At 44.2% G+C, this 18,792-nt stretch overlaps 2 protein-coding genes and 1 long non-coding RNA gene across 4 annotated transcripts; 1 reads left to right on the forward strand and 2 right to left on the reverse strand.

The window, feature by feature from the left end:
- Positions 1–1,980: 1,980 nt before the first annotated feature.
- Positions 1,981–4,239, forward strand: LOC144729591 (uncharacterized). Its single transcript, XR_013587730.1, has 3 exons — positions 1,981–2,292; positions 3,433–3,478; positions 3,580–4,239. It is a non-coding gene; the product is annotated as an uncharacterized LOC144729591 (long non-coding RNA).
- On the reverse strand, positions 4,236–7,893 carry NTPCR (nucleoside-triphosphatase, cancer-related). The gene is made up of 5 exons (XM_078609951.1): positions 7,587–7,893; positions 6,154–6,316; positions 5,589–5,694; positions 5,150–5,359; positions 4,236–4,986 (listed from the first exon to the last, which is right to left on the reverse strand). The coding sequence occupies exons 1-5, from the start codon at positions 7,630–7,632 to the stop codon at positions 4,921–4,923; spliced, it is 591 nt and encodes a 196-aa protein (XP_078466077.1). The 5' UTR covers positions 7,633–7,893; the 3' UTR covers positions 4,236–4,920.
- Positions 7,894–9,389: 1,496 nt separating this feature from the next.
- MAP10 (microtubule associated protein 10) lies at positions 9,390–15,010 on the reverse strand. Of its 2 annotated transcripts, none has more exons than XM_078609952.1 (3): positions 14,597–15,010; positions 10,597–13,434; positions 9,390–10,173 (listed from the first exon to the last, which is right to left on the reverse strand). In XM_078609952.1, exons 2-3 carry the CDS (start codon positions 13,429–13,431, stop codon positions 10,009–10,011), a joined length of 3,000 nt encoding a protein of 999 aa, XP_078466078.1. In that variant the 5' UTR covers positions 13,432–13,434; positions 14,597–15,010; the 3' UTR covers positions 9,390–10,008. The 2 variants fall into 2 exon arrangements, with proteins under 2 accessions (XP_078466078.1, XP_078466079.1); XM_078609953.1 differs by lacking the exon at positions 14,597–15,010 and adding an exon at positions 14,513–14,596.
- Positions 15,011–18,792: the final 3,782 nt, after the last annotated feature.

An 18,792-nucleotide genomic window follows, 5' to 3' on the forward strand; every position in this document is an offset into this window, starting at 1 on the left:
TTCATTCTTTAAGAACTCTAAGCAACAGCATAACCTTAGAGGTCATGAAACAGACAGCGTGTGTGTCTCTTTATAACAGATACATTCCCACAGTTGCCTAATATTTCAGCACAAAATTACCAAAAGCCACTTTGTGATGTAAACGCAATATTCTAGACCCGATGGCAGCATTTAGCGCTTGAACAAATTGCTGTATGCAAGAATCAAAGAATAGAATCATACATTTTAATACAGTGTAGTTCAATATACTCCAAGTATATCATTCAAATTTGCTCAACTTGAATATCACCTAGAAATATGTGTATAGATATTACGAGGTCAGGCACAGTGTGGGTGATTTGGTCAAAGGTGTTAAATGTAATTGTCTAAGATGGAAAAACACTACGCAGTATGTTTGCCTTAAATAAAATTACAAATATTTATCTCAGGTTTTTATGAAACTTACCAATACATTACTATATAACCTACTGCTTTGTATTTTAATGTTTCTTCAAATTTCTTGCCACAGGCGCTGTTAAAAGCTCCTTTCTCAAAATAAACGTTGGAATGTCGTTATTTCTTTTGAAGGTAGCCAGCCTGAGTTGGTCGTGGAAATTCCACATTCTGATGGTATCCACCAGTCTCTGTAACTTCCTACAAAATGGTACGTATTTTATCAACCCTGGAAGGGATGACGGTAGTTTAATGGTTTAATATATTGCTGGAAAAAGCAACACTTTATTATGGAACATCATATATTTGCAACATGTATTATTCAGTGACGATCTATATTCACTGTAGTCTGTTGAGCTGAGTTCAGCAGCTCAAAATGTTCCACATTACAGAGAGCCAAGGCAGCAAGGTTAAGAGCATTAACAGGGCTTTGAAGCTCCTAACCATACGTATTGAACACGTACGCTCAAACGCTGTACACAGGAAATCATAGTGTAGGTTTACACAGCTTCTATTTCACATGCACACAAATACTACACCAGGGCCTAATTTTTTATGGAATATTTTCTGTTGTTTGGGAGGTGGGGGGGGGGGCTGGAGGTGAGGGGGGGGGGGACAGGGGAATATTTTCTGGAACTCAGCCCCGGGTATCTCTGGCTGAAATAAACCCCTGCAATTAACAGTCGTAATCTTGTTGGTCATTCTCTATCCACTGGAAATTGTTGTGAGGATTACTTTTGAAAAGTGTACGAGTATAATCACTGATTCCTCAGTGTTTAAGTGGGAATGGAATGTAATCCTGTACATGTATATTAAATGCAGCATAATCTGACGATTAACGTAATAATGTGCTTAAAATTAATGTAACGTAGAGTGTTGATTTTTGCTGGGGATACCTGCAGAAAACCCACACCTATGAGTGGATACCATTTGTGGATGCCAACAAGTAGATATTTGTTGGCATCCTGCACAAGCACAAATCACAAGTGCACTGTGTAGCAGAGATGAGGTAACGTTTCGGGCAATGCCCCTTCTTCATGATCTCTGCCATGAAGGATGGCTATTTGCCAAAACGTCTCCAGATATATATTTATTTTAGTTTCAGGGCAGCGTTCTTGACGAATGCGTTGAGTTTTTGTGCTCCTATATTTCGTATTAAGGGGCCGTCCATAAATGACGTCACGCGATTTTGGACGATATTTGACCCCCCCCCCCCGCTCGTCACACGGCGTCACAAAAAGTCAGACCCCCCCCTCAAATATGACGTCACAAAGCTCTGCCCCCCCCCCCCAAAACCATATTTCCATTTTGAAAATAAAACATGCTTCAAATAGCTTTAAACTATTGTCATTGTAGTGCGTATTAAATGTGGCGCTGCACTCTGATGTTGTAGGAGTGTTGATAGAACAATTAGTGTTGTTATAATAATTCTATATTTATTTAAAGTTGCACATTTTGATGTGACGTCACATTTCTCACCCCCCCCCCCCTCGTCACACATCGTCACAAATATCTGACCCCCCCCCCCCTAGGTGCGTGACGTCATTTATGGACGGCCCCTAAATCAGCTGTGCAGCGAACTCTGCTCTTTCCCGAACCAGTTTGAATCCTGGCTTTAGATTCCATTCAGCGAATCGGGGAACTCGATTGCACTCGGTAACGATTCTTCAAGGAATCGATTCACGAATTTTGGCGGGAAGCGGCAATGGCGACCCCCATGGAGGAGGAGGGCAGCGAGACGTGGGAGCCCAGCGATCTCTTCCCCACGTCCTCCTCGGTCTCCCAGTCCCTGGAGAAGCTCACGGTCGTGACGAGAGCCATCACCAGGAACGTGTCCATCGTGAACGACGCCCTGGAGAAGTGAGGTTTGAACAGATGTCACCTCAAGAGATGTGTGTTTACATTTGTTACAGCACTGTCCGTCAATCCACTGTTTGGATGCGGCTCTTCTCACACCGAGCTGGTGTCGAGGGGGTATATTTGTCCTCACGCGGGCCAGTGAGGGTTGGTGGAGGCTATAGACGAGAGCGTACAGCTCTGGAGTGTGTTGCACTGGCCTCTGCCAGTGAACCACGCAGCCTGTAACACCTGTTATGCATGCATGGTCGCCGATCCCAGGCATCGTCGAGGCCCTGCTTATCTGTCGAGGTCGGGACGAATTCCAAGTGATTTGTTCATAAACTTGCCACCTCTCTGTGCGGCCCATCGACCTTATTTGTAAGTGGATGGATAAGACATGCGATGGAAACATGTTAAAGTAATCGATGTTAAGACGGAGTAAGGGGTCGTGCTAGAAGCCGATTGCCTCGGAGGGATTGTCATTAACCCAAAACACCTCTTATGGATTGTCATGTATGTTGCCACTTGCTGTTGTAAATTGCATGGCTGTTGTAACTTGTTGACCCTGCCCATACTGGACACTGAAAAAGAGCTTCATAGCTAATCGGATTCCTTCTGCAGTCTAAATACATTCTGGTTTTGAATGTAAACTTTCCACACTAGGATGTTTTCATTACACAAGTAGGTCCATGTTTAGCACGCCGAGTTCACAAAGTATACTGTATACCGAGAGATATGGATACAGTACTGGATACGTATAGATGTACGGTACTATAGTTTGGCATGACATAAGTTAGTACATCCGTCCGAGTCATTTTTACTTGCTTTTATGTTGGGAAGCTAATCTAGCAATAACACGATTGCCTTGTCGAATTTTTATTTTACAATCGGCAGATTTTTAGTACTGTATTGTTTCATGTTTTAGTTTTCTCTCGGCACCGCAGTTTCCACGAATTTGTTAAATGTTCAAGAAACCCTCTTCAATGTCGTAAGACACATTTTAGGCTTTCTTGAATAAAGGATTATCCAAACATACCTGTACAGAATCACTGACAACTTATATTTGGGGAACACAGAAGAGTTGAAGAAAAAAAAAAAATTTTGGATTCTATTTAATGTATTATTTCTTTAAAATGTTAATCTCGTGTATTTTTCTTTCAGAATTCTGATGGACAAACCATTGGCTGACGAGCTAAAGAAGTACTTGGTGGGTTATTTAAATATACATTTTTAAACATGTACATATTTTGTGCTTTTGAAATCATATGCTGTATGTCTGCAACCATGCTTGTTTTGTTTGTGGAACAGACAGACTTTTCTGCAGAATAATTCTACATGGAGAAGACTCAACTCTCAATCGTTGCCAGTCTACTGCCAAATTACTCGTCATAATTGCTTTACAGTTACGAGCCGCGAGTAAAAATTGCATTTCGTGCAGTCATGTTTTTCGAATACCAAACCTTGCCAACGTATACAGAAGATAGTAACTTTCATTTCTATTTATTTAAAGATGTATAAAAGGTTGCAGACCATCCCCACCGAATTCCCAAACCCACTCAAGATTGTCCCAGTGTTTTTTTATCCAGCAATCCGTCACCAGCCTTGCACAATCATGTTAATTTGGTTTTTAGAACAGCTTTATTAGCCTTGTCATAGCTGTTACAATATTGTGTTTGACCGATAAATTATCATTAACTGTAGATTCTGAAAGTGTAATGCCTTCTATTAAGTACATGTTAAACATTGTAACAATTTTTCCTGCAAAAAAATAGAATGCATATTTCTAAGATGTTTAATGTACATAAATCATATGGGTACTTTTTGATGAGTGTACTGCTTAGTCTATTGATGATTAATACGCTCATCATTGAATTGGACATTATATTTTCTCAAGTGTGTGTATATAGTTTCAATATTAATGACTGAATCTTATATCCTCCATATGTAATAAAACATGACAAAAGTGAACACATTTATTTTATTTACAACTGCAACACTTTCAACACTCATGTAAAGAAAACAAACCTGAGCACAGAAATATATTTATAAGGTACACTGTACAAATTATAAACTTCAGCCTGCATTATTTATCTAGCCTGAAGTAAAATGTTAGCCCTTAATTGGCTCAAGCTCATTCATATGCCGACACTTATGTAAATAAAGGCTTTGCATCAAATACTTTTAAGTGTTATGTTTTGACTTTCTTATATTTTTAGAAAGCATCTGTAATGGATAGCCAAATATAAGTTACAGCATATTAGCAGCACAAAACATTTTGTGTTTTTGCCAATGCACAATGTGTCTATATAGGTGGTTAAACCAGTGGTGGAAAATCCAAATTCCCATGATGGACTATTCTCTTCATGGGATAATCACTTGCATTTCCACAACGGTGTTCATTGTATCAAACATGGAAGGATAATGGGGTGAGAGTTAACCCCAAATTTGGATTAAAAATTCCAACCTTTCAACTTAAGGATTGAACACTTAACCACAGTGCCACTTGCTGTTTACATACATCAGAGGCAACACAACATGTAACATCGAGGTTGAAGGAAGATGCAGAAGGAGTTTTGATGTGACCAGTCCAATTTGTGGTCAACCTATATTTATGCAGAGATTCACTGCCATTTGTCCTCTGCCTTTCAATCACTTGCATTCTTGAACTGCTTGCACGATGGCTGGCAAAAGAGAATCCCTGTTCTCCTTCGTGACCTGGTCAAAATGAAATATGTACAAACGAACAAATGATTATGTAGTGCTAACATCACACCACAACTCGTACACCTGCAACGTACATGTCTAACCACAACACGAATATTTATATTTTTTAAAAATACGGGATATTTCTTTGAATATAATGGTGACCTCAACGTACCATGAACAGTTTGATGTCCCCACGGCCTCTGACCTCCTCAACAAGCGCCAGAGGCTTGCCTTTTGGCACGGGTATTGTGCCCAGCACATTTGTGGTGGAAATCTCCAGAGCCCGTCGCACACACTGCACAAAGCTCTGGCTGAACAGCTCCATCTTTCCTATCTCATCCAGCACCAGCACTCGGGCACCACCAGCACTTGGGTCCGATGGCTGAGAGACAAAACATCACCAGTCAGTTGCATATCACGCTGTCAATTGTAAAATTTTCAATAATCGTTTACGGAATCGATTATCTAAAGCTTTGGCATCAATTATGAAATTCAGTTAGATTTCCGATTAAACCAATACGTGCAATATATATGAAATTCAGTTTTTAAATTGACGTGGCACGGTAGGTGTGGTGTAAGTTATGGTTCGAGGTCTCCCTGTCTCAACACACGTTTCTCAGCAGTGGGAGAGCAATCTGTTCAAACGAGGCCAGGTCCACGGCGTACTGTCCAACCCGATACTCCCGATGCGAAGATGGGACACCACCGCCATCACAGCTGCGTGAAAGAAACCACGCCAAATCTAAAACGCCGAATATTCATCTCAAGCAAACATTCCACTTAATATCACAAAGATGACTGTTATTCAGTTTGTATGGAGATCAATGATGAAGCATTGAAACTGTCATTCAAAAATTAAACATTAAGGCGCCTAGGCCCTGTGCATAGCAAAGGGAACACCTTACCTCAGTGGCATAGCTTGGATATCTGCAGGTGGTTTAATTACCACGAAGCGTGTAGAAATTATAGTGACAATTTAATTCCTTGCACCAGGATCTATATCGACCACACTACACTACTGACCTCTGGTGTGCTTTTCTCAAACACCCAGAATCGGAATATTTATCCTGGAGAAATCGGATGAGCTAAGAAGCTCTATTTCACAGATGCCCACAGGGCGTAGCAAGGATGTCCCCACACGTCGTGGACTCTGGTAGATGCCCTCCCCTCGCTCACCCGAGCCGAGCCAGGGTGCCGCGCTCTCCTGCCAGAGACACGATGTCGAAACCAATCCTCCGGCCGCCCTGCCGCACCTCCTCGGTGTAGAAGCCCCACACTCCCAGGCCGGCCACACGCAGGGCCTCGCAGGCTTTCCGCACCAGGGTCGTCTTCCCAACGCCTGTCTCAGATAAACAACACAAGCACATACTCTTCGGTTTTTTCGGTAAAGTCACGTAGGTAAAAATAAATAATAAATAACAATAAAATAATAGAAATTTAATAATAAATCACGACGTTTCGGGCACAACACAAGCGTCCGTTATCAGGAGGGACAACCACAGCAAGAAACAATTGCTGAAGTGAGTATTTTTTTATTTTACCTACGTTACTTTACCGAAAAAACCTAAGAGTATGAATCCTTACACTCACGAAAGCTTCAAATCTAGAACACAAGCACATTAAACAAGCTGATTATAGTTTATGTCTTCACGGTCTGGGGTGTCAAAGGCTCCTTACTCCAACTACAGGGTGCTTCAAAAAATGATAACACTTACATGGCACTATCGTTTTTAATGGAAAAAGAACGGATAATACACTGTAACATGATATAAAAAGTATGTTAATAGCTTCAAAGAGTCTTGTTCGCCATCATTGTGCACACATGCCTGGAATCTTCTCCAGGTGGTCTCCAGAGCCTGGAAGCACATTTGTTGTGGTATTGTTGCAAATTCTCAGACGTGTTAACATATTTTTGAAGCACCCTGTACTGCCAAATTCCCGAGACAAAGCGAGGGAAATTCCACATTCAAACTAAAATAAAAACTAAAATGTAATTTTACCAAGACCCACAGCTATATAACTTTTATCAGAAGCGACCTGGCCACAAATGCTAGCTCTACGAAGTGGTTTATGTATAAATGTAAAGCAGTCAAATAGCCTCAACGCATATTGATTCTAAATGTGGAAGGAAATTCCGGAGGTCCCGGATAAAAATTCACGCGACCAGGAGAAGAGACACGCAAACTCCAAATATACAGATGTCGAGGTCGACACCTGTATATTTGACACCTGTAAATATAAAAATCCACGCGACCAGGGCAAGAGAAGAGACACGCAAACTCCAAATATACAACAGGCGTCGGGGTCGAAACAACGACCTCCTGTATGCCAGGCGAGGTGTTAACATCTCGCCACCGTGGCACCCTTTCTTCTCTGGTAGCACGTATTTTATCCTTAATTAACAAACTCACCACCCTTGACGTTCCACCGAGTTGAGGAAGTTACGACAACAGAGAGGGAGGGGAGAGAGAGAGACAAGAGACGCGGGGGAGAGGCAAATGCAGCGTGATGAGAGAGGAAACCTAAAGACACGGGAGGCAATGAAACCACGGATTTCAGTGCCCTGTGCAAGTGTGCAATGTACAACATCAGCTGCGGTAATTAAATACCCGGGTTCCCGGACAGGAACACGTGTCTGTGTGGAGGCGCCGTCATGCCCCCCACATTCACCAACGTCTTCAGCGGACTTTTAATTTGCGGCGATATCGAAGCGTGCGACTTAATGTAGAAATAATAAAAACACACTCGAGCACGACGGACGTCGACAGCGAACGTAGAGCCGAGTTGGCGAATCGAATCTCTTGACGTTGAGATTCGCTAGCTAATGGTTCACGTATAGCGAGCGGCCCCGCGGTGCCAGGTGAGAGGTTTATAACCTCCGCGCGTGCCGCGGTTGACGGCCTTAGTCGGTGCCGATTTAGGGGCCGTCCATAAATGACGTCACGCATCTAGGGGGGCGGGGTCAAACATTTGTGACGAGAGGGGGGGGGGTGAGAAATGGGACGTCACATCAAAATGCTCAACTTTAAATAAATATAGAGAACACGTTTTACTTAATTAAAGACTTTTTAATAAATGTTTTCTCCTACGTCAGAGTGCAGCGCCACATTAAATACGCACTACAATGACAATAGTTGAAAGCGATTTGAAGCATGTTTCATTTTTTGGGGGGGGTGGGGGCAGAGCTTTGTGACGTCATATTTTAGGGGGGGTCTGACTTTTTGTAACGCCGTGTGACGGGGGGGGGGTCAAAAATCGTCCAAAATCGCGTGACGTCATTTATGGACGGCCCCTTTAGTGATTTGCTTACGTTTCCTATACTTTGCACTCCTAGCGTGCTTTCATATTGTTTGTTATTACCTTCTGACCCGCCCCTACTGGACTTTTGTAAAAAAGATTCTGATTCAAACCCAGGGCCTCACCACTCTTCCGTTTCTTTGCTTTTTGGTGCGAGTCTTGCTATGTTCATTTCTGCCTGGCCCATTGCCTCTATCTCCCCCCCATGTTTAACGCTACAGGAACATGTTAATGTTGTAGGAAAATTAGGTATTTGGTTAGAAAATCCAAATATTATGCACGCAACATCATTTTGCATGGAACACTGTCCCAAAACATTGGTGCTGTATCTCACAACGGTTTTAAACGCAAATTGTCCACACTTTCAAAGAAAATCTCGAGTCAATGTCCTCCTGGTTAAAGGATCAATGGGATCGCATCACACCTGAGTATTGAGAAACACTGCAGTTGCCTAAAACCTGGACACATCTGATCTCTGCTCCCTCTAGTGGGCAACTAGGATTAATACTTCTAATCACAATCACATAGAATCTCAACGGTCAAGTCTGTATCTTAACCATTGTTCATCAACAAAATGTTATCAAACTACACGATGCATTATTTGGCTAGACAAAACTACATGCCGATGTGTTATCAAATGTAATGCCGGGGAAAATTGCGAGCAAAGATTGCCCGAAATTGCCCTAATGTATCATGGCCTTAATCCTGTAAGAGAGAGTCCATGTTCCATTCTATCAATGTGACGATCACTGTTGACTTCCCCTCGAGCAGTACTTACTTTATCAACCCCAGAGTATGATGGGCCAAGCCAACCTATGACCGGAATTTGAACGAGCAACCTTCCAAATTGAGTCAAGTTGCTGTAACCACTGAGCCACTTTACACTACGGTGGCCACCCCATAGTTCAACTGAAGTTGTGGCCCTAAGATCAAACTCAGGTCACCAGATTCATAGTGCAGTGGGCTAACCACTGCACCACCACTGCACTTCATAGGTAGCTTAATTTAGACAAAACTTCAAAACTGGAAGAAAAAAATCTAAAGGGTATTTCTTCCTATTAGAAAAGTGAAACATTAAAAAAGATGTAGATGTGAATAACTAATAGATTATAAGGTCCAACAAGCTGCCTTTTATTAACATATGAAAATACATTATATCTCACGCAAGGAATTGTTCTTAGAATACATTTTAATAAATTAGTGTTGATGGATGGTAAATATAAAAATCAACTAAGATGAATTAATACAAACACCACGCGCACACAAACATCAATTATCTTGTTGCCATCATATAAAAGGCTATTTTTCTCAATCCAAAACTACGGTACATTTATCCGCATCACTTTTGTCTGCAACTCTGGTTGTACACTTGATCCAGCCGATCCACAGTTAATTCAAATCGCAGCGGATGAGCTGTCTAAATAAGTGGCACATTCACAGACAAAAGATGACCATATTTGAATGCTACGATAATTGAATCCTGTTAATGTAATGTAGCGGATAATCAAAATCATATTTTAAATGTGTTGAAAACAATTTGACAAGACGCCCTCTTATCAACGCATTGTACTCATCTCTGGCACTGTCCTCCCATACAAAGACAAATGATTAGTGTAGTGGTAGCATACACAGAGTCCACAGTTGACGTTCGATGGGACAATATAAACACCAGAATAGTAGCTTAGTCCTTACGGGGGTCGTGAGCCCCTCTGAATGAAATGCAGGCCCTTCTTTTCACATGGTGTACCCAGGAAGCTTGGCAGCCAACTTGAGCTCAGAGATTGCCTTCGGGAGGTTCTCATCCAGAGTGTCGAGGCTGCTCAATCGCCCTCCCTCTTGCAGTGCACTTGGGTTCGACATCTCCAGGTCCGACAGGTTGGAGGGAACGTACGAGCTCACCTGAATACAGACAGAAAGACATCAGCACTTTGAGGCCGTCTGTGCGAGTGACATTTTAAATGCAGCTCAGAAAGAAAAAGCTGCTCTGCATGAACATGTACGCACGATATTGTTTTTTTTCCCATGCTGTGTGGCCAATATGTATTTCAAGTTAGTATGTAATATATGAAATGGTACTTTTTGCAAAGCAGAGAAAATGTGCAATCAATACGTTATGCCATTATCTTGGTCTATTTGTAGACATTTGAAAATGTGTAGGCAAGTAGGCCTCTTTCAACAAGATACTCTCTCGTGACAGCTTATACACGAATAGAATTGGCATACATTGTAAATGACCAGTCACAATCGATGGGACCCTTTTTGCCAGTATCACAGCCCAGCGAGTAAAAAAAATCAACGTGATCCACCAACCCTAGCAACTACCTGAGAAGTGTGGAGTGATTGACTCCCTTCTAGAGAAGAGCTCTCCAGTGTCGATATCTTCCGAAGCAAGGCCACCCTGGGGCTGACAGCGGGTTTCACTGATGGCACTGTGCCTATAAACTTGTGATTCATTTGGCTTCCTTTCCATCGGCCAGTGGAGCGATCCGACAGGCCAGACCGATCCGAATCGGACGAATCCTCACGAACTACTGATCTGCCTCTCCCCTTTTCCTCAACAGGTTGTTTGTCCTCTAAACTTTCCAAAACCTCTTGGAATTTCTTCACGACGAATGTCTCTCGCAATACATTTTTTGACTTCTTTGGAACAACATTGTGATCGGACTCTGTCGAAGTGGAGTCTGCGTCGGATTCTGGTGCGCGGGAAAGTGCACGTGGCTCTGGGCTGCTCTTAAATGCACTCGATTGTCGGCTGGTGGGTTCTGGACTTGAAGCAAAGTCTTCGGAGTAATGGGGGTCGTGGCTGCTGGCGTAGTCGTCACTGTACTTTACGGGACTCTCTCTCTCCCGATCACCCCACTCTCGGTTAGAAGACTGCTCCTCTGGCGTCATCCTCCCTACAACTGCAGGGGGAATATCAACCTCAAACTCATAACCATGTTCAAATTCATCATCATCATCACTATTCCAACTGGGCTGTGAGTGATGTGATGGTGCCCTAGGTAGTCGCACGGACAATGCACCACCTGATGCCTTCACCTCAAGGTCTCTGATTGACAAAGGCTGGGCATCAAAGATAGGCTCTTCCAAGTCCTTTAATGAAGAATCTAATGGTGGCGGTAGCTCATGGTGGCTCCACGTGTGGCCTGAACTGCTGTCCACTTCGGCTATCTTCTCCAGACGTGCTCGGGCGACGGGCATTGGCGTATAAAGTTTTTGAACTTCTTTTTCTGAACGAGGGGAATCCACATCCAGGCTGCTTTCTATTAATGTTTCTACGTACTCATCGATGGGTGTGTTTTGGCGATGGGGTTGCTTTGATTTCTTTCCAGACCGTCCCTTTGGGGCAGATATTCCGAACTTCCCAGCTTTTGGCTTGAGGCGTTCCATCTCTCGCTTTCGTTGCGCCTCCATTCTCTCCTGCTTCAAAAGGAGGTCAGGGTTGGTTTTCTGCAAACGCAGTCGGAGGGTGTTCGTAATCCCGAACATGAGCTTCTTTTTCTTCACCTCAGGTGGCTGGTTGCACCTTTCCCGCTCCTTAATGCCACGTTGCGTTTTTACTTTGGCACTGGCTTTCGGCTTTGGAGAAACAGATTTCGGTCTCCTTTGCCGCGTGGGTGTAATGGACCGTCGACCCTCTGTCGACAATTGCCTGTTGTTGGCCGCGACTGGGGAATGTTGGCGCGCTCTCTGGCGCTCTGTGTGCACGAGTCCAGTGTCCCTCTGCTGACCAAGCCTCTGAAATCCCTGCTGTACATTTGTAAGGTTGCCCAGCTGTGCACCTTGGCCGTTTAACAAGGCCAGTTCAGTCAGCAGAGCACTCAACAGAGGCAACTGACTTAGAGCACTGCCAACTGCACCGGTGCTTTCTCTCTGGGACACCTGAACTCTGGCCCTAGCGGAGGGGTTCGGTTTCTGGGGGACAGAGGCAGCTTCATCAATCTGCTTCTCAACTGGTCCCGTTGGTGGCCCAACCTCCACAGAGACGCCTTCAACATCACCTTCATCAATCACAGCTGCCTGTGGCAGCTCCTCCAAATATGCTTGTTCCACATTACCGCCATCGATTTCTTGACAATCATCGGTCGAATGACTGTAGAAAAGGGGAGGAGGGCAAAACACATTATCCACAAGGCCGCTCTCAGTCAACGCTTCATCTTCTTCATCCGATGCCTTCGCTTTCTGCTGCTGGGTCAGTTTACGCCGGTCCTGCGACCCAGCACGCACTTTGAACTTGGCTGTGGGATCCACGGTGGAAACGGCAACCACGTCGCCCCTGTTGTGAACATCCCCATCTCCCTCGGCACCAGCAGATGCCCTCTTCATTATCACAGCCGCGTCGTTATCTTCTGCAGGGGTCACCTTCACGTGTCCTCGTCCCCGAGGAATCGCCACCGGCTTGCTGGCCACCCCTGCCCCGTCCTCGGTGGAGACCAGGCCAGTGGCGCTCCAACTCCCAGTGGCCGGACCCCCATTCACCACCCACGAGGTGGTCTCTGAGAGGGCCACGTGTGGTCCCAGGCGTGGCTCCAGGTGTTGTCCCAGGTGTGGCAGCAGGCTCGAGCGCCCCAGGTCCAGCAGCCTGAAAGCCAAATGCAGGCAGCCGACGTCACTGCCCATGAGGTCTCGGAGGTCGTACACTCCCCTCTTGCCACCGCCACCGTTTGCTTGGTCCACGACACCAGCCAGGGACACCGACGCGGTGGCCACCAGGCGGGGCAACGGGGCGAGCGGCCTCTCATCCGCAGCCTCGGCGCGCGCTCCTCCCGTCCCCAGGTCCGGCCGCCTCCCAGGTGCCCGCCCGGGTGGGGCCGGCGTGGCCGGACCACCACCACCGCCGCACACGTCAACCACCATGGCGTACAGGGGCGCTGTGGACAAGTGGGCACGCAGAGAGTGCGGGCACATCTTGAAGAGGCAGGACTTGCCCCTGGCAAAGTGGAACTCCTTCACGTTGCTGCCGCTGCCGCCTTTGCTGCCGCCGGTGATGGCGATGCTGTTGCTGTTCTCTTTGCCAGCCGCGTACACCATGAGCGTGGGGAAGTCGAGGAGTCGCAGCGCCACGCCGGGAGAGACGCATGGAGCCCGCGACGCGTCCAGCACCATGAGCTCCACCAGCAGCTCCAGCGAGAAGAGCGACTCCCGCCCGGGGGACATCGTCTGATGTTGGGGGTTAAAGAGCGACAAAGCTTTAGGAAAAGGTTGTACCCCATCTGGCAATAAAACAGGTGTTAAGATAGTAATAGGTTTTTACCCTTTCATCTGGTACAAAAACTGACACCTTTATACAAGGGGTCATGTGTGCAATAAGCACAATACAAGCAGTCAAAATGCAAACAAAAAGAAACAACTCTGATAATGATATGCACTGTCCTTGAAGTTGATTGGTCCACACCCGTGACAGCTTTTCTTAGAGCCTAGTCTAGTAACACCAATGGAGACTAGGCTCTAAGAAAAGCTGTCTCGGGTGTGGACCAATCGACTTCAAGGACAGTGCATATCATTATCATTATCAGAGTTGTTTCTTTTTGTTTGCATTTTGACTGCTTGTGTTGTGGTTATTGCAAACATGACCCCTTGTATAAAGGTGTCAGTTTTTGTACCAGATGAAAGGGTAAAAACCTATTACTATATTTTGCTACTGGCAAAGGAGGTCTCATAGGTGTTAAGATGTTAAAACACCAGACAGAAACATTTTGCAAGGAATTATGTCTGCATTAACCACAGTGGTGAACATGCAAACAAAAAAAATGTGCTTTGGTAATAAATGCATTGTCTTTGAAACTGATTGGTCTACGCCAGAGACAGCCCTTCTTTATTCCCAGAGCATGTTTTTGTTTGCTAAAATCCACCGCTCGCCAATTAATTGTTGCTGCTGTTATCGTCACCGTTACGCAAACCTGTCAAAGCATTATCAGTGCCCTGCCTTATTACAGACCAATTCAGACCTCATTGGTCACCCCGTGCCTGTAGAAATCTCAGCGATCATTCTACAAAGTCCCATCACTAAGGAGAAACACAAATAGACAACAAACATTTTTGTACACCGTGTGGACCTGAAAACTCAATTTCCCTCTACAAGATTACGGGGTAAACCGTACGGGGTTGACAGCTGTGGTTACGCATTACAGGCACTCCGCTCCACTGAGCCGATACAACGAATCAATAACAAAAAATCCACGTTCTAAAAGTAGAACGTTCGTTGTGATAGCAATAGGCGACGTTTCGGGCGACGAACCTCTATTCGTAGCAAACCAACGACAGACGAACATGAAGTTTCATTCAAGGTAGCTGCGGGGATTGTAAAGCTGTCGTCATTTACCGACTTGCAGTTTGACGAAGTTGCCCGAGAAAAAGTTGATCGACGATCGAGACGAGCGGCCAACGGACGAATGGGCTCACACACACACACACACGGCGCTCTCGATTCTATCGATTAAGCAAGTCGACTCGGGAGCAGCACAAATCGATTTTGTTTTCCCAATATCGCACCATTGCTTTGCGGAGTTTACACTGTGGGGGGTGATTGTTCTCAGCCTAGGCGACAGAGCACACGGGACGGACCGTACAGATATTGCAATGATTAAACAGGATACCTTCAACGGAACTGATTTGTTATAATCGATTCGGGACGCAGAACCGTTCCAACAGATGGAATCGCAGGGGCTAATCCATTGCCTAGATATCAAACAAAAGTATCTTGCGATATTTTACTCGATTCGTATTTATAATTATTGGTATTGTATTAAACAAATGTAACCTTGGTGTTCTTTGAACACCCATTCTGACATCGGTCACGCGTGAATCGATTCCTCTTTCACTGATTCGCTGGTGGGCTGAATCGACGCATGCCCGGCGTGACCGACCGCGCGTGACGTCACAAAGGTGTGGACGACGGCCGCCATCTTACTCAGGGGGACAGAGCCAATGCAATGAGAACCCCCCCCCCCCCAGCACATTGCGAGAAGACGTTTCGGGCAATGACCCTTCTTCATAGCACATCATTTTTCAAAGAACAAAAGATTATACACATACTGCACTAGTCGACGTTTCGTGCAATGGTGCTTGATCATCGCATGTTGTGTTTTTTATGTATTAGAACGTTTCTTACAGTCCCGACAGGACATCTGTAAAAAAAGAGCTTCATAGGGCATCAGATTTCTGCCACGTGTCCGCCGTTTGATGACGGCGTACACGTAGCACCGATTGATTGTCCAGTACTGTACTGTGTAAGAGCCAGTTTGTATCCTGTATCGACGTTCCTCTAGAATGGAAACATTCCTATGTTCGTCCACTTCACAAAGGGGGCCCTAAAGATGATCCAAATAACTACCGACCTATCTCAATTTTGTCCCCGTTGATGAAAATTTTTGAAAAATTATTGAACTACCAAATTATCAGTTTCCTGTCCGCCAACAATCTATTACATCTAAAACAATCTGGGTTCCGAAAAAAATACAGCACCACATCTGCTGCATTAGACTCTATGAATCACATTTACAGTAGCCTTGATAATAAGCAGTACTGCGCCTGTCTTTTTCTTGACTTGTCCAAAGCTTTTGATACAGTAGACCACAACATCCTGCTTAGTAAAATAAGTTGCCTCGGTTTTTCCGAAAACACAGTAAAATGGTTAAAAAATTACCTCTTTTCTCGCACCCAAACTGTATTCACAGATGGTTGGAGGTCAAACAGTGTTAAGATAACAAAAGGGGTTCCACAGGGTTCCATTCTCGGCCCCCTCTTGTTCTCTCTTTATGTAAATGACTTGGGCACTGAACTGGATTATTCCAGGGTAAATCTTTTTGCAGATGACACGGTACTAATTACTGCTGGCCGCTCTCCGGATGACGTGATTGCTAAGCTCCAGAGTGATTTCAACAAACTACAACATCAGCTAGTTGCTCTTAAACTAGTCCTAAATCCTGCCAAAACCAAGGTGCTATGCTTCTCACCAGGACTAAAGCGGGAAGTTATTTTCCCCAAATTACATTCCTTAAATAATGATCAAATAGAGCAAGTTAAGATCTATAAGTATCTTGGGATCATCCTGGATTCAAAACTGAATTTTGAAGATCACATTGATTATATTGGGAAAAAGACAAAAATTAAAATTGGTTTTCTATATCGACACAAGCACTGCTTCCCCCCTATGTTCCGTTTGGAATTGATTAAAGCTACCATACTGCCTCTACTTGATTACTGTGACATTGTTTATAAATCAGCCCCAAGTACTGTACTGAAGAAGCTTGACTCAATGTATCACTCGGCCTTAAGATTTGCATTGAACTGCCCATATAGGACTCACCACTGTGACCTCTACATTGGGTCAAACTTAACATCTCTGAATGTTCGACGGCTTGTGCACCAGATCTTATTTATTCATGATGTACTTGCAAAAGAATCTGCAGATTACCTGCTGGATCTCATCTCTGTTTCAAAGAACAAATTTGACCTAAGGTCTACACTCATTTACCAGCTTAATATTCCCTATTGCCGTACATATACTGGAGGAAGGGCCTTTGCTATTGATGCCCCCAGGGTCTGGAATGCTGTTGCCAATAAATTGAAACTTGAGTCACTACCTATGAGATCTTCACTCAAAACTGCTCTAGAGGAGTTGTACACCCCTAGCTGCCAGTGCTATTCAGTGACCTAAAATAAAATGTTTCGCTCCGGATGATCGCTGCAAAGTATGACCTGTGTTTTGATTTAGTGTGCTGATCTTAAAGGTGGAGTGACTCATGCAGCCAGCTATGGCTGCAGGGTTTTGGTAGTACATGTTGTTTATGCCATTTATTGTGAAAATTCTGTCACAGTTCCTATGATTGCTTTTTCATTGCTTTCATGGCTTTATTTTGGTGATTTCGAAAAGTTTATTGGTTTAGCCATGTTTGTTTGTTGTAGTACAGAGTTAGACTGATGGCCTTAATTTAAGCTGTCTTGTGGTTGTTGTTGTTGTTGTTTGACTTGCATCCCACTGGGATTTTTGCACACAGCGTTGGTGTACGGTGTTTTTTCTGCAATATTTTGCTGTCTTTTCTTGGATTTTCTGTTTGCACTTAGTCACATATTCACTTTAAGATGTTTTTTTGTTCATGTTTTTGTTTTTTGTTTGTTGCGGTTGCACCCGATTCAAGAGCTGAATGGCTCACAGGGCTATACCTAATAAATGAACTTGAACTTGAACTTGACGTCCGTGGGTATTTCCCCGAGTAAAATGGTTTAAACGGCGACTCACGTGTTCTCCGGGCAGGGCACGAGTGCGGCGTTTACCTGTCCACACAGGCAAATGTAAACAGACGCGCTCGATCCCTATGCAACATGACTCCTGCACAGAGTACTATGACCCTCAGAGTCACGTATTAAATATCTTAGATCAGTGCCGAATGAAACTTCAGACGCTGTCTTTCCGACAGACCTGTTCTTCACCTGAGGACGGCTGCTTGCGTTGTGGCCGAAACGTCGTGAGAATTGTATTTTATTATGTTTTATTTTTATTGTTTTATTATTTCCCTTCTACGTGACTTTACCGAAAGAACCAAGAAGATGAATCCCTGCAGTCACGAAAGCTTTAAATCTAAATTGTTTTACTTGCATAGTAAAGTAAGGGACCGTCCATAAATGACGTCACGCGATTTTGGACGATTTTTGACCACCCCCCTCGTCACACGTCGTCACAAAAAGTCAGACCCCCCCCCTCAAATATGACGTCACAAAGCTCTGCCCCCCCCCCCCCCCCCAAAAAAACATTCTTCAAATCGCTTTAAACTATTGTCATTGAAGTGCGTATTTAATGTGGCGCTGCACTCTGATGTTGTAGAAGAAAATATTTATTAAAAGTCTATTCAATTAAGTAGAACGTGTTGTCTATATTTATTTAAAGTTGCGCATTTTGATGTGACGTCACATTTCTTACCCCCCCCCTCGTCACACATGGTCACAAATGTCTGACCCCCCCCCCCCCCCCAGGTGCATGACGTCATTTATGGACGGCCCCTAATTGTATTTTTTCATTTATAATACAGTCAAATAATACGACAAATCGCTAACCTTAAACACCCAGTCGCTCGTAAAAGTTGAAGGCAGTATAGGACTATAGTAATAGAGCAAGTGCAGAATCAATGAACCGGAATTGATAGCTTGAAAGCATTTAGCGTGGGGCCCTTGAAAGTGCGGGGCCCGTAGAATATGAAGCTACTTTTGCTACTAGGATAATCCGGCACTGTCGTAGATAAATCCCCTTTCCTAACAGCTATATTATGAGTATTAGATCAGCAAATGGGAATTGTGGTGGCTGTGGATGCTACTTTGGTGTTCATGATTTATTTCGTGAAAATGTTACCTGCACTTCAGTAAAATAAATTAATTGAAAGAAATGTGGCTTCAAGTGGTAAAGATTTCAACTCCTGGAGATGGAGCGCAAGTTAGTGCGTGATAGAATCTAAAAACAAGATGTGCTCAACGCTTGGGACAAACCCAAAAGACCAACACTGAAAAAAACGATTTAACAAATAA

Source organism: Lampetra planeri, chromosome 33, assembly GCF_965212315.1.
Source record: "Lampetra planeri chromosome 33, kcLamPlan1.2.h2, whole genome shotgun sequence".
In the NCBI taxonomy this organism is placed as follows: Eukaryota; Metazoa; Chordata; class Hyperoartia; order Petromyzontiformes; family Petromyzontidae; genus Lampetra; species Lampetra planeri.

Bases quoted from the DNA above. Each gene is read 5' to 3' on its own strand.
- NTPCR (XM_078609951.1), bottom strand. From the start codon at position 7,632: ATGACGGCGCCTCCACACAGACACGTGTTCCTGTCCGGGAACCCGG. The intron at 5,695-6,153 runs GTGAGCGAGGGG...TCTTTCACGCAG, and splicing joins GGCACCCTGGCTCGGCTCGG to CTGTGATGGCGGTGGTGTCC. The intron at 4,987-5,149 runs GTACGTTGAGGT...CATTTTGACCAG, and splicing joins GGGACATCAAACTGTTCATG to GTCACGAAGGAGAACAGGGA.
- MAP10 (XM_078609952.1), bottom strand. From the start codon at position 13,431: ATGTCCCCCGGGCGGGAGTCGCTCTTCTCGCTGGAGCTGCTGGTGGAG. The intron at 10,174-10,596 runs GTAGTTGCTAGG...GTCTGTATTCAG, and splicing joins AATCACTCCACACTTCTCAG to GTGAGCTCGTACGTTCCCTC.